Source organism: Hyla sarda, chromosome 1 (assembly GCF_029499605.1).
Source record: "Hyla sarda isolate aHylSar1 chromosome 1, aHylSar1.hap1, whole genome shotgun sequence".
Taxonomy (NCBI): Eukaryota; Metazoa; Chordata; class Amphibia; order Anura; family Hylidae; genus Hyla; species Hyla sarda.
The window spans coordinates 337293609-337309329 of record NC_079189.1 but is presented as its reverse complement, the minus strand read 5'-3'; the positions used below and the strand labels follow the sequence as shown (position 1 = coordinate 337309329).

General features: G+C 39.2%; 1 protein-coding gene across 1 annotated transcript; it reads right to left on the bottom strand.

Annotated features, from left to right (window-relative positions):
• Positions 1-11626: 11626 nt before the first annotated feature.
• LOC130361417 (beta-1,4-galactosyltransferase galt-1-like) lies at positions 11627-12915 on the bottom strand. Its single transcript, XM_056564413.1, has one exon. The coding sequence runs from the start codon at positions 12881-12883 to the stop codon at positions 11627-11629; it is 1257 nt and encodes a 418-aa protein (XP_056420388.1). The 5' UTR covers positions 12884-12915.
• Positions 12916-15721: the final 2806 nt, after the last annotated feature.

The window sequence follows — 15721 nt, the reverse complement described above, 5'->3', positions numbered from 1 at the left end:
TAAAACAGTATTTGACTAGAACAGCAGTAGGTGTGTACTATTGGCTGTTCTTTTACAGTATATTGGCCCTTGACAGATTAACAGTTAAAAAAAAATAGTACACCACTTATATGTAGGTATGTGGTATGCACTTATGAGGGCAGAAAAATGTGCTACAGTACGCTTAAAAATACATATTTTTACCATATTTTTCCTTTACAATCAGAAAATGTCAGAATCCCACCTGACATTCAAAATAAAAAAATTATACATATGTTCTCTGAAGAAAAGGATGCTTCATTAGATGACAATATGAGTATTGTGTGTTATAGTGACATTAGCTCATAGGAGGAACAGGAAAACATGATACAACTTAATTCTGCAACTGAAGAACCACAACAAAGAATGAACGACTTATAGACTACTGGAACTGAGGAACTTTAAACTGGTAAATCTACCACCTGGGATAGTCAGTCAATTCCAAAAGCCGGTGGTCAGTATGCACAGTTCCCTGTTTCTGCTAGTCCTTGGCAATATTCCTTTTATTACTGGTATCAACATGGCAATAATGCTGGGAGAGTAACTCAAGGATACCCACATGTTTCCTACAATACACAGTCAACCAATCCTTATAATCAGTCATCTGCATTTGCAGTGCCAAATTCCTATAATTCAAATCAGCCTTATTCTGATTTTAATGGACAAATTCAAGCACATATGTATTCAGTTTCTGGCCCCTTTGTGCCAATTTGCCATACAATTATGCAGATCCATCCTCTTCTTCAAATCAGAATCCAGTGCCTAATACATACTCTTATAGTTCTACTGGAAATATAGGCTTGCCATGGAGTTCTTGGCAATAATGAAGAAAACAGGATGAAATATGAAACAAGATAAAACAAGACAATGATCTCTGGATTCAATATCTGAATTTTTAATTGCAAAAACTTTGCAGTTGACTACTTGCAGTAGTACTATTTATGCCAATGACATTTGTAGTTTTTGCAACATTTCTTAACTGTGCTAACTTTTTTGTATATTTTTGCATTATATTATCTAAAGTTAAGATGTCTCGCCAGTATTTCTTTTTTTATAAGCAAAATACTTATTTTTCTATATTTTTCCATTTTTTATACAAGAGTTTTCCCCAAGGCACTTGCTTAAAGTGTCTACAACTATTTTATATATTTGTTTGTTAGGAGTCACAATATATGATTGTGTTGTTTTGTAATTGTTATTTATATTTGAAAGATTTTGTGATTTAGATAATTGTTGTGTGTTTGCTGTCTTGTATTAGAAAACTGAAATGACACTTTTCAGCTCTTAAATGGGTACTCCGGTGGTAAAATTTTTTGGACTATATGGCATCTTCTTTGTAAGTTTTTTTTTTTTTTTTGCAATATACATGTTATATGTTTTGGCAGCATGTGTGTGTTTTTCTTACCTGTTTGTTGGGAAGGAAGTTCTGTAGTTCAGAGGGTTTTCTTTTACTGTTGTTCCACAGAGTCTGTTGTGAACAAGATGTCATAGCTCTTTTTTTTCCTCTGTCTGCATGAGAGGAATAAGCCACGCCCCCTCATCTCCTCCAGCTAAGTACACAGCTCCTCACCTCCCCTCCCCCCTGCTCTGTATTCTGAGGACGCAGGTATGCACAGGAGAAGAAACACAGAGAAGATAAGTGTTATCTGAAGGGGAGGATGATAAGGTGCACGGGCTGGGGATGTGTAGACTGCAGGGGAATAAATCTTATACTGGGAATGATATCTATATGTGAAGGGGGGGGGGGACGACTCCTGAATGACACATGCTGGGAGTTGTAGTCCCTGTCATGTGTGTATGCTAGTGTTTACAAACCAGTGTGCCTCCAGCTGTTGCAAAACTACAACTCCCAGCATGCCCTGACAGACTTTGGGCATGCTGGGAGTTGTAGATTTGAAACAGCTGGAGGCACACTGGTTGGGAAACACTGTTCTAGCCTATTCAGCATACACATCATGTTACACCAGTGTTTCCCAACCAGTGTGCCTCCGGCTGTTGAAAAACTACAACTCCTAGCATGCCCAAAGGCTGTCAGGGCATGCTGGGAGTTGTAGTTTTGCAACACGTGGAGGCACCCTGGTTGGGAAACACTGGTGTATGCCCTATAGAGGTGTGGTGAACTACAATCCCCAGGAGACTACAGAGGCAGCATACTGGTGTTATACCACAGACTGAAGACTCCTGAATGACACACGCTGGGAGTTGTAGTCCCTTTTGTGTGTGTATGCCAGTGTATCCCAACCAGGGCTGATTATATTAGTGTACTGTGTATAAGGGGGCCGACCCGGGAAAATAGTAGGATGGGTAAAGGGCGGAACAAACAAACAAGCAAAGAAAAAAAAGGAGCTGCCCCAAACCAGCAAGGCATGTGGCATGCTGGGATTTGTAGTTTTCAGCACAGCAAGCAAACAGGAAATAGAAGCAAAGATAGGAAAACAAAGTGGGGGATAAAAAGACAACAAAGAATGGAAATAGAGTAGGCTAAACAACAAGAATAGAAATGAAACAAAACAAATAGGGTAAGTCAAAAACGGAAAAACACGTTGACCAACGGAGTACCCCTTTAAGGTGAAAAATGAAGCCAGCACACTTATCTTTTGAGCAGCAATTAAAAAGTTAAATAGTTAGTTTAAGAAAACATGCCCTTTGAAAAAGTTTGGGGGGATTTGGTGTTCCCCAACAAAGGGAGAAAAAAAATACGTATTTTTGCACAACACCAGCAGTACAAAACAGTGCTGCAGCACAGTCGCTGTGTTATAGACCCAAAATTGCACTCTCTCACAAACTAATAGGAATGGACTGCTGGGTATGTATTATAACGTCTACAGACTAGTATAACCAGCAGACCATTTGTTGTGGAACAAAGAGGGCAGAAAAATGTGCTATAGTACACTTAAAAAATGTATTGGAGTAAAACACCAGCCGGTGATTACTTTTGCCTGGACTTTCACAGTATCTAGGCCCTTGACAGATTAACAGGTACAAAATAGTACACCACTTAGATGTTGGGATGTGGTATGCACTCATGAGGGCAGAAAAATGCGCTACTGTATGTTTCAAAAACGTATTTTTGCACAACACCAGCAGTACACAACAGTGCTGCAGCACACAGTTGCTGTGCACTAAACACAAAATTGCACTTTTTCACAGACTATTGGGAATGGACTGCTGGGTATTTATAATACCATCTACAGACTAGTATAACCAGCAGATCATTTGTGGTGGAGCAAACAAGGCAGAAAAATGCACTACAGCAGGCTTAAAAAGAACCTATTGGAGTAAAACACAAACCGGTGATTACTTTTGGCTGTCCCTTCCTAGTATGTAGGCCCTTGACAGATTAACAGGCACAAAATAATACACCACTTAGATGTAGGTATGTGGTATGCATGAGGGCAGAAAAATGCGCTACACTAAAATAAGAAAAAAAAGTGCCCAGAGCACCAGCTGCACACAAAAATGCTGGAGCACACACAGCCACTGTGTACTAAATCCAAAATTGCAAAAAGACTCTCTCTCAAATACTATTAGGAATGAACTGCTGGGTTTGGATTATACCATCTACAGACTAGCATAACCAGCAGACCAGTTGTTGTGTAACAAAGACACAGATTTTCCCTAAAAAATTATTTCTCCTTCCTGTGAAAACGTTTCTGCAGCTGAGGCAACACACAGCTCTCTGCCCCTCTCTGTAATACAATGCTGTTCACAGTGACTGATGGGTTAATCGTTGCAGTAAGAATTAATTACTGTGCAAAAACGCTGTGCTCTGTGTCCTACAGAAGGCTGAGGTGACTAAGAGGTGAAACGTTGTCGCAACAAGCCTGTCTGTGTAATATACACACAGCGATGTCGGTCCTATCTCTATGCAGTGTAATGAATGATATGACAAGCCGCAAAATGGCAGCCTAATATATATAGGACTGTGACATTACAGGGGTGACTGGCTGCTGCTAGGCTGCATCCTGCATGTGATTCAGGGTCATCCCGCCTACTTCCCTTCCCAGCATTCCTTGCCCCATGTACTGACATGTGGATCCACCTTTTTATATGCCCTAGAGCCTGGACCGCAGTAAATGTAGTTTATTGAAGTGATTCGCGCAATAGAATTGGGGCGATATTCGCATTCGTTGCAAATCGAATATTTCATGAAATTCATAAGGTTTGTTCGTCAGCTTCAATTCGCTCATCTCTAGCCATAATCACCACAATTATGACAAATTACGGCTTACACTATCTTGATTTGCATGTAAGGAGCCTCTCATATAGATTAGTTTCACCTTTTAAGTTGCATTACTGAAATAAATGAACTTTTGCACATTTTTCTAATTCTTCAAGTTTCACCAGATCTGGCTTACAAAACTGGCTGTAGAGAGCATTTTAAAAAAGTTGGACAAATGATGCATGGGTGAAAAAGTTGCAGAGAAGGAAGTATACAAAGTGGTGTTCCGAAGTTAAATTTTGCAAAAAATGTGTGCTAGCACCATATTTATCACATGCCCAGCACAATTTAATACATTTTGTGCAGGTACACTTGAACTCCTTCATCAAAATCTGTGTATAACATCTGACTTTTATAAATGTCCCCCATAGTTTTTGGTTCGTTTGACACACACATTACTGACTTAAAAAGTACCTGCCACCAATGTAAACTTTTAATATGTTGTTCCTTATGTAGTTATGACACCTTGCTGTTTACTTTCTGTAAACATTTTCAACCTTTATATGTATTTAACATGAATGAAAAAAGGGCCTCTAGGTGGCTGTTCCCTGCCACAAGTCAAACAGTTAGTTTGGTCTCCTTTCGGCCTGGCAGGTGACCAAACTCAGGAACTGCGTGTGGAGCATGGTGAGGCACAGCTCTTGCAGGCTTCAATGACGTCGCTCCTGCTGGGGAATGCCCACTTTCTCCTGCCGGAAGCTCACACAATGGAAACAAGGGGAAAGGTGACTTTTTAACTTCTTAACGACATAGGACATAAAGGTATGTCATGATACCCTGGTACTTAACATACCGGGACGTACATTTACATCCTATACCAGTGACCAGTGCTCACATCATGCACGCCAGGTCCCAGCTGCTATCAAGCCGGTCGTTAAAATGGTAGGGCCACAAGCGATCCAATCACCGAACATGGCCTTACCTGCTCCAGCCATCATCCCGGGGTCTTATTCTCTGATCTGAAATCGAGCAGACCAGAGAAGAAGATCGCTGATTATACTTATCAGTACTATGCCTCTGCATAGCACTGTTCAGTATATACAATCTAATGATTGCAATAAATAGTACTCTATGGGGAGTGTAATTGCAAGTTAAAAAAGTTGATTAAATATGAAAAATCTCCCCCATATAAAAACTTAAATGGCCACTATTTCCCAATTTATCACAGGAAAAGCATAAAATTTTTTTTTAACATTTTTGGTATCGCTGCATGCGTAAATTTCATTGGTCCTGTGTACCGGGTTTAAAAAGGACATCTGCAGCAAAAGACAACTTATCCCCTATCCAAAGGATTGGACCAGCGGAGAACGGGTTAAACCTGGTGGATCCCGGTTGCTATGGGCAGCAAGGACCCACAGTTAATGTCGGGCACGGCCGATGCCCGGCCTTAACCTTTTAGAGACGCTGCGATCAAAGTTGATCGTGGCGTCGAAAGTGAAAGAATCCTGGCAGCTCAGCGGGACTCTAGCGACAAAATCGCAATATCCTGATCAGCTTACCGGACGACGGGAGGGTGCTTACCTTACTCTCTGTCGTCCAATTGGCGATCTGCTGCTCCAAGCCTGTTCCCTATTAACCCATTCCCTATTAAGAGTGTAAATCGACCCACCTTTTCCCCATTTTTTAAAATAAAATTATGTAGTAAAGAATAAAAATAATCATATGTGGTACTGTCACATGCATAAATGTCTGAACTATTAAAATATAATATTAGCTAAACCACACGATTGATGGCATACATGTAAAAAAAAAAAATACCAAAGTCCAAAATTGTGCATTTTTGGTCACTTGATATACCATTAAAATAATTTTAAAAAATTAAAAAAAAGATCAAAACAAAAATGGTACCAAAAAAAAAATAAAAAAAATGATGATTGTGCAAAAAAAATAGAAAAAAAATAAAATTAGCCCTCATACTGCCATACACACCGAAAAATAAAAGTTATATGGGTCAGAAGATGCCTATTTTAAATATACTAATTTTGGTGCATGTAGTTTATAATTTATTTAAGTATTAAAATCAAAATTAAACCTACATAAATTGAGTATTCTTGTAACCGTATGGACCTACAGAATAAAGATATGGTGTCATTTTTACCGAAAAGTGCACTGCATAGAAACGGTAGCCCCCAAAAGTTACAAAATGGCATTTATTTTATTTCACCCCACAAATATATTTTTTTTTGTTTCGCTGCAGGTTATATTATGAAATAAGTGATGTCATTACAAAGTACAAATGGTGATACAAAAAAAAAAAAAAACAAGCCCTTATATGGATTTGTAGGTGCAAAATTGAAAGAGTTATGATATTTAGAAGGGAAGGAAGAAAAAAACGAAACGCCCTTAATACCCACGAGTGTAAACTTATGCTCGTGGCCGGCTCCCGTTATGTGAAGCACGCTCCGGAGCTGAGCGCGCTTCATACTTGGCAGGTCACGGTTGCTATCAGCAGCCAGGACCAGCGGCTATCACTGACCTGGCTGATGTCAGGCGCCACAATCAAAGTTGACCGTGGCATCTAAAACTGGAGAAAATCATTGCCGGTTAGCTCAGTGTGCTGTTCGGGACCTCCGCAGTGAAATAACTGAGATGATAGCGGGAGGCTTACCTTTTCTCCCGCCGTCCGTTCATCACTCTGCTGCTCCGTGCCTGAGATCCAGGCTGAAGCAGCAGAGCACCGATAACACTGATTAATGCAATGCCATGGCTTTGCATTGATCAGTGTCTGCAATCAAAAAAGTGTAAAATAATAGTTAATAAATGTGATTTAACCCCCTTCCCTAACAGAAGTTTATTATACCACCTTTTCCCCCATTTAAAAAAAAAAATGTAAAAAAAAAAAAAAAAAAAATGTAACACTGCGTGTGTAAATGTTCAAACTATGAAAATATAAAGTCCAAAATTGCGTATTTTTGGTAACTTTGTATACCCTAAAAAAATTTATTATGTATAAAAAGGCGATCAAAACAAAAATGGTACCGATAAAAACTTTAGATCATGGCGCATCAAAATGAACCCTCATATATCCCGGTATGCGGAAATATAAAAAAGTTATAGGGGGTCAGAAGATGACCAAGTGTACTGCACAGAATCAGAAGCCCCCAAGTGTTACAAAATGGCGTTTTTCTTACAATTTTGCCCCACAAATATTTTCAGATGGAAAACTCTTTTTTTAAATCAACTGGTGCAAGAAAGTTAAAACAGATTTGTATATGACTTCTATTAAAAATTCTTTATACTTCCAGTACTTTTTAACAGCTGTATGCTACAGAGGAAATTCTTTTCTTTTTGAAAAAATGTTTTGTCTTGTCCACACTGCTCTCTGCTGACACCTCTGTCCGTGTTAGGAACTGTCCAGAGCAGCATAGGTTTGCAATGGGGATTTTCTCCTGATCTGGACAGTTCCTGATACAGGTGTCAGCAGAGAGCACTGTGGAAAAGACAAAAGAAATTCAAAAAGAAAATTTCCTCTGTAGCAAACAGCTGCTAAAAAGTACTGGAAGGGTAAAGATCATTTTTTTTAATTTTTTTTTATAGAAGTCATTCACAAATCTGTTTAACTTTCTGGCACCAGTTGATTTAAAAAAATAAATAAAATACATTTCCAACTGGAGTACCCCTTTAAAAGGTGAAAATGGCCTGAGTACCTAAGGGGTTAAACATACTAATTTTGTTTAAAAAGTTGAGATTCTTTTTAAAGCCCCACAATAATAATAGAAAAGTATGTAACAGGAGTATCATTTCAATCATAATGACCCACAGAATAAAGAAAACTTCATTTTTAGTGTGAAGTGTACAGCGTGAAAAACAAAACTTTCCAAAATTTGCTAAATTGCGTTTCTCTTAAGTTTCCTCACACAAATTATATTGTTTGGGTTGCGCCATACATTTTATGGTAAAATTATTGAGGTCATTACGAAAGACTATTGGTAGTGCAAAAATAAGCCCTACATGGGTCTGTGGATGAAAATAAAAAGTTATGAGTTTTAGAAGGTGAAGATGAAAAAAAATGAAAATGCAAAAATAAAATTGTCTGTGTCCTTAAGGTCAAAATGTTTTTCTTTCCTTAAAGGGGTTAAAGCTTGATAAAATTTTATGGGCAGGAGGGGTGTTAGGTGTAGTTAGGGAATATAATCTGAGTTAGTTTAGAAGACATGGTTTGATGACAGGTACTCTTTAAGATGTTCATACATCTTAGAAAAAAAAGTCATCTGAACCCACTGAATTCAGTAGTGTATGTTTGGCCGTGCCAAAGAGCAGAAAGATGATTATTAAAATGTATGTCGACCTTTAGAACGTATGTTGACCTGCATGATGTTTGCCGCAGGAGGCAGATAGTCTAGCAATGTGGCTTGCTGCTGCCTTTATTCTCCATTATCAGCTTTTTGTTCTCCACAACTAGCTGGGTGCTTACAGACAAAGCAGCAGCCTTTTTAACAGACATTTTTTAAATTAAATCTCCTTATTTATAAAATGTATATGCCATTCCAAACATTCTTTCTGCTCCTTTGTACCTCCATATAACATAACTAAATATTCAACATTGTTGTGTAAAATTTCATTTTGCTCCTTTAGCTTTGAAAACTATTCTGCTATCCAGCAGGCGGCAAAGATTAGAGCACATTTTCCTTCATGTTTACACATTTCTTAACTTAAATTGCCTTAGTTACAAAAATGTTGGCTTGTAACAATGCATCTGTAAACCCCTCCCTTATGATAACAAGCACCTTAGAATTCTTGACCTTTACAATTTTTCTCAAGAAGTGCTCCAAAATAAAGAAGTTAACCACTTTTCAGGTGTTAGAGAGGCTGAGTAGTGAAGCCTCTTACTGATATACATTCACTTGATTTCTGCTCCAGTGTGCCGAATAAAAAGCTAAGCTCTCTCGATCCCCTGTCCCCCTTGTCGGCTGGATGACTCTCCTGCCATTCTGTCCCCCTGCCAACAACATCAGATGGATTTTTCATAATACAAAAGTGGCTCTGGCCACTTTGCCAAACTGTGTGGCTGTTCAGTTGAGCCCTGGGGTGGTCACGATGGACACCCGGAGGTAAAGCATTCGCATATCTCCAGATCTCCCATAGAGATATAAGGAGGGGGGTGTTCCTACTTCCTGCTGGGATCAACAGTTTCCTTGCACAGAGCGGAGATTGCTTCATACACGAAGAGAGCTGGGTGCCGGGCAGAAGATCACCAGGGTCTCAGCAATGAAACCCCCCCGCGATCAGACACTTACACTGCAGTACTTCTTTAACCCCTCAAGGACTTTTTCCGTTTTCACATATTCACTTTTTCCTCACCACATTCTAAAAATCATAATGTTTTCAATTTTGCACATAAAATTCCATATGATGGCTTATTTTTTGCGCCACCAGTTCTACTTTGCAGTGACAGTCATTTTACCAAAACATCCACGGCAAAATTGAAAAATTCATTGTGCGACAAAATTTAAGAAAAAATGGCATTTTGTAACTTTGGGGGGGGGGGGGGGGGGGGCTTCCGTTTCTACGTAGTGCATTTTTCAGGAAAAATTAGACCTTATCTTTATTCTGTATGAAAAAATCATAACTACATGCAGGAAAATGTATACGTTTAAAATTGTCATCTTCTGACCCCTATTACTTTATTTTTCCATGTACGGGCCGGTATGAGGACTCATTGTTTGTGCCGTGTTCTGAAGTTTTTATAGGTACAAATTTTTACATTGATCTGACTTTTTGATCGCTTTTTATAAAAAAAATTTATGATCTAGAAAGTTACCAAAAATATGCTATTTTGGACTTTGCAATCTTTTTGCGCGTACGCCATTGACCATGCCGTTTAATATATTTTTATAGTTCGGACAATTACGCACGCGGTTATACCACATATGTTTATTTACACAGTTTTTTTTTATGGGAAAAGGGGGGGGGGGTGATTCAAACTTTTATTAGGGAAGGGGTTAAATGACCTTTGTTAACTTTTCCCCTTCACTTTTTTTTGCAGTGTTATAGCTCCCATAGGGGGCTATAACACTGCACACACTGATCTTTTACCCTGATCCCTGCAAAGCCATAGCTTTCTATGGATCAGCATAATAGGGGGTTGATTGCTCAAGCCTGTAGCTCAGGCTTGGAGCAATCAAACGCCGATCGGACGCGACGGCGCAAGGTAAGGGGGCCTCTGCTCGCGTCCTAGCTGATCGGGACATCGCGATTTTATCGCGATAGTCCCGATCAGCCCGACTGAGCTACCTGGAAGCTTTTACTTTTATTTGACGCGGCGATAAACTTTGATCGCCACGTCTGAAGGGTCAATAGCGAGCGGCACAACGATCTGCCCACGGTACCGTTATTAGCCGGGACAGACCCGTTGTGATGCTGGTTCAAGGGGTGACCGCGTTTTATACACCGGGGCCAGGGCGTACAGGTACGCCCTGAGTCCTTAAGAGGTTAGTTACCAGAAACTGTGTCTCATTAATATATGCCATGATATATGAATAATATATTGTGCCCAATATACAAATTAATACACTGCCATTTATAAATAAATATGCTGTACCCCACACATTAATATACTGTGCCCCCATATATGAAATAATTCAATTTACCCAATATAGGAATTTATATATTGTTATATATATATACACACACACACACACACACACACACACAGCCAGCCAGTTCACCCGCATTAAGCCAAATTCACAGAATAATAGTGCATCTGAACTGCATCTGAGTACAATGTGGTATCTGGATCCATAGTCCAGTTCTGGAGATAACCATTGTATTATCCTCCATTGCTTATAGCCAGCTTTGCACAATGGAGGCGGGATTCAGCATTCTAGGTATGCCGGGTCCTGCCTCAACTGTGCAAAGCTGACTATTAGCAAAGGAGGCCAACACAACGGATATCTCCAGAACCAGCCCCACGGATCTAAAACCTTGTTGAAATCCGGTTAACCTCCACTATAAACCTGTATATTGTGTTTAGTGTCTGAACCGGCTGTCAGTTTCCCTTAATACATGATACCCCCACACTAGAATATACTGACATATACTTTATGAATATAAATGTGCACTATGAATTCTTACACTCAGCCCCATATATAAGTTAATAAAGCAAAAAAAAAAAAAAAAAACCTGGAGTCATTTATGCAAAATAAAATATATACTTCATGAAATAATTTTTAAATCACATAAAAAGAAGATAGGAATCCCCCTTTGGGGAAATGGCAACACTCCATCCATCCACATGTTACACAATATCACCAATAAGCAGTATTTTATCATCTCAGCCCCATGACCGAGAGATGTGGAGTATGAGAGTGGCCCAACCATACTCCACATCTCAGTAATAAAAGTAAATGACTGCCTTTAGCCTATACACATTCTCTTGTATCTGAGCTAGTGCTGAGGGGAAAGTTTCTGAACAACCTTATCAACTTTCGGAATTAGAGTCACATTGTATCGCAAAATGATGTTATCCTTGATCAAGTTCTTCTCTGGAATATTCTTGTTCCGTTTTGCTTTACAGTGAAATAGAATACCATCTTTTCGTGAAACCGCTGTAATATGTCCTTCAGCCTTTAAAACTGTATGGATTGATGTTTGAATGACTTTTCGTGGATTAATAATCATTTTTTGTGGATTGATGGACTGGTTAGCACTAGGTTCTCGATAAGGATGTTGAATATTAATCCCTGGTACATGATACCAATAGTTGAATCCAGATGCATTTACCACTGATGGAAAGACATGATTTTCAAAACGAAAGACACTTGTTTCCGGATATCGTTTTAGAAGATTACTCATTAAAGATGACCAGTTCCAATACTTTACTGGAAGAATAATCTCATCAATGTCATTTAGGAGAACAAATTCACTTTTGAACATATTTCTATACATGCAGTCATTTAAAGCCGCAACTTGTCCATAGTAGCCAATATCACTGTCATCTCCTTTAACATATTTCCATCTTGTCGTAGTTTTTAGATACTTGTCTACTGGCCAGGGTATAACTTCTACAACACCTTCTTGAATGTAATATCTCAGTACTTTATCCACATTTTCATGGCAGCTGTTGTTGTAGATGGTGACTCTAGAAGCTCCTAGTAATTTATACATTTCAATGGCCTGAATCACCTGCATTACATTATGATATCGTCCATATAATGCAGAGATGCAAACAGTAAAACTAGCAGAAAATGATTTTAGAGGCTCTTTTGGAATCTTTAACACTGGAATTTGTTCTATGTCTTTTGAGCTGTTTATATGGACAGACATATAGACATAATCACATTCAGATGGGATTTTACATAGTAGGTTGGCTGTCTCATAAGGGAATCCAAACTGGTTTTTAACAATGTCAATTTCTGCCTTAACAGGTAAAACACCATTGTGTTTACAATAGAACAAGCAGTAAAGGTCTTTCACTGTTTTATGGACTACAGCAATTGTTCTTATCAAATTAGTTTCTCTGGGATCATAATAAGGAGAAATTATGAAAGTCTTATTATCCTCAAGAGCGATGAAGGGGCCGGTGACAATGTTGGGACTGAAGTTAATATTGCGATCCTCAGGTTGATGTAGAAAGAATAGGAAGATGAAAATGAACCCACAAGCATTCATTGCAATGAACAGGTATTTTAATGGACAAGACATCTCTTCTTCACAAGGACAGACTGTAAAAAGAAAAAAACATTGTAAGTATTAAAAATAAAAGACATTTAAACATATTTAACCATAAGTGTGACATATATGAGATCATATTTAAAAAACAACAAAAATTGTGCAATAGATAATCTTCTTCCTGAATGACGCAATCTGAGCAAATTTAAAAGACAATGGCCCTCATTTACTATTCTAAACCCGACTTCTCTTGTCGGGTTTTTTGGCGCATCTTTGTGCTCCAGTCTGTGACACTATGCGACATTTTTTCCCGACGGACCCGATGTGGATTCTCCCAAACCCGAAAAAGGGGCGTAACCCGACATTTCTGAGCTTTCCCACATATTTATAAAGGTTTCCAACCCGAATTTGTTGAATTGTTGTGGATTTTTTCCCCGACAACTCAGAGGAGTTGGAAACCAAAACCAACAAAACCCAGTGCGACAAACAGGATGCGACATAATAAATACCAGGGGAAAAAAACAGTCGGGTAAGAAAGCAAGATAGACTTAAAACCTCATTTTCTAAGTAAATGAGGGCCAATGTTGTGGTTTCTGGCGCCATTTGCACAACAAAGGGGACATACAGCTTAGCACCACATTTATTATTTGTTTTTGATTTATTTCAAGATTTGTAATGAGAAATATTTATGCGAGACAAAATGTGACAATTTAGATATCTTTTAGACTTTTTTTGCACATTGCTCAACAAAAGGGACATTATATACTTACAACATGTTTGCAAAAAATTGTGCCTAAGTTTTGGTGTAAATGTAGTCAAAGCATACACTATAAAAGGATTATTGACAATATTAACCCCCATGGTGATCAGTGACTGACATCAGTTTGTTATGGGTAATTTAACTTATCTAGATGTCCAACCAGTAGTGATCATAGCATTAAGTTATTTGACCTTTTTGGGTTTCAAATTCCTGAGGCAGTCATGCAGTGACTATAGGTTGTCATGGCTTCTCAAAGGCTTCTAAAGACGTCTGTGGCTGCTATGTAAGATTAACTAGTCTGTACCAAGAGATCATGAATTTAAAGGGTACCTCTCACTTGAGCAAGGCTTCAGGATCAAGTAACTCAACTCCCAAAGGCCTGTTTGACAAGTGTACTGCAAAACAAGTCTATTGGACATCCAGCAAATCTATATACCACAAACTTTAGCAGCAAAGAACAGAGCTGCAATGATTTTGCACTGAAATACTGCCACCTTGCTCAAGTGACAGGTACCGCAGTGGAAGAAAGTACTATTGCCTTGACATGTGTAAGAAATCTATCAGCAGCCGGGACCATGGTGTGGTAGCCCTTGGGGGGTGTATGGTAGATGGGTAGTTGTTTCGGTAGATGAGGGGTTAATGTTAACCCTATAGTTCGTGACGCCAGGCTGAGGGCTAGTATGCTGAGGTAATTCTCTGGCCTATCGCCGCCCTTCCCAGTAACGATAGCTGCATATATCAAAATGACTGAAAGTCCACAAGGTGCTTGAACTTGTACAAACTTTACTGAAAGGCTTGCGGTACATCCAATGCACAATAACAGCCTTAGGAATACAGTCTCTATATAGTGCAATGACTGACAGTTGTTGCTGACCTTTACTTTTAGGGTAATATTTGCAGATCCGTCCGGATTTAGGGGATAGATGAGGTCCAGTGATCATGCAGAGTGCTTAGGGATTGATACACTCTCAATTTAGAATCGATCAGCCGCTGCCACAAGGCTCGGGCCTAACTCACTGCGGGAGATCGCTGTATAGATCTTTCCTCGTCAGGAGCGCAGGAGCAAAGAGAGAGAGCAATGGCCGCCGCTCCCTTATATGGGCAGGGTAACTTTGGATTGGTCCCAGTAACTGTCACTCACCGTTACAAGGAGTGATGGGTCGCATACGTCACAGGGACCTTCAAAGGTCCTAAAGCAGAAACCATAGAGCTTTCCCGATCACGTGACCCGCAGGTCCTTCTACGCTGTTTACAAGTGATTAACTATTTATAGACATTGATATCATCATATTTACATACATCCTAAATAAACTATTAGCTCATTAACTATCTAGATGAGAGGTGACCCGGGGTGAACCAGACAATGGGGACCCCAACGTCCTAGGGACTCTGGCTAAGGGGACCCACACGCAGGTACCGGATAGGATACGGTACCGGGAAACCACAAACCCCCTTACTTAAGATAAGTTGACCTCATCGCCTGTCCCCTAAGACAGAGGGACTAGGACAGGATGATCTATAAATTTGCAATACATCCTAAGTAAACATTGAACACATTTACATTCTCTGATACTCTTACTAGTATCTGGACTAGACAATAGGAATCTATCTAGACATTGGTGCTATCTAGACATAAAAGCTATCTAGACATTAACAAAGCTATCCTTTAGTTTCTAGCTTCTTAGACATTTTCATTAAGCTTACTATACATTCTAAGCTTACTAGACAATTAGGCAGCTGTCTGACATGTAGCTTCTAGCTCCTAAGACATTTTAGTAGCTCCCTACACATTCTTGGAGGCTAAACTGAACATTAGTATAACTCTCTATACATGAGACTATCTAGACATTAGTTCAGCTCTATATACCTTTAGTGTCAAGCTGACTAGACAATTTTGTTATCTCACACGTTTTTATTTCTTTGCTAACAATAAGTTACCTGTAAGTACACATAAGGTTATACTGGCTAGCCGGAACCTAGGTCACAGTAAGGGTGGCAGCTAGGGTCTATCGGCTACACGCTACTTACCCCTAGAGCACTTTCAAAACAACCTAACTAGGTTATTCTTAGAATTATGTGTTTAATTCTGTATTAGCAAGAGCACCTACTGG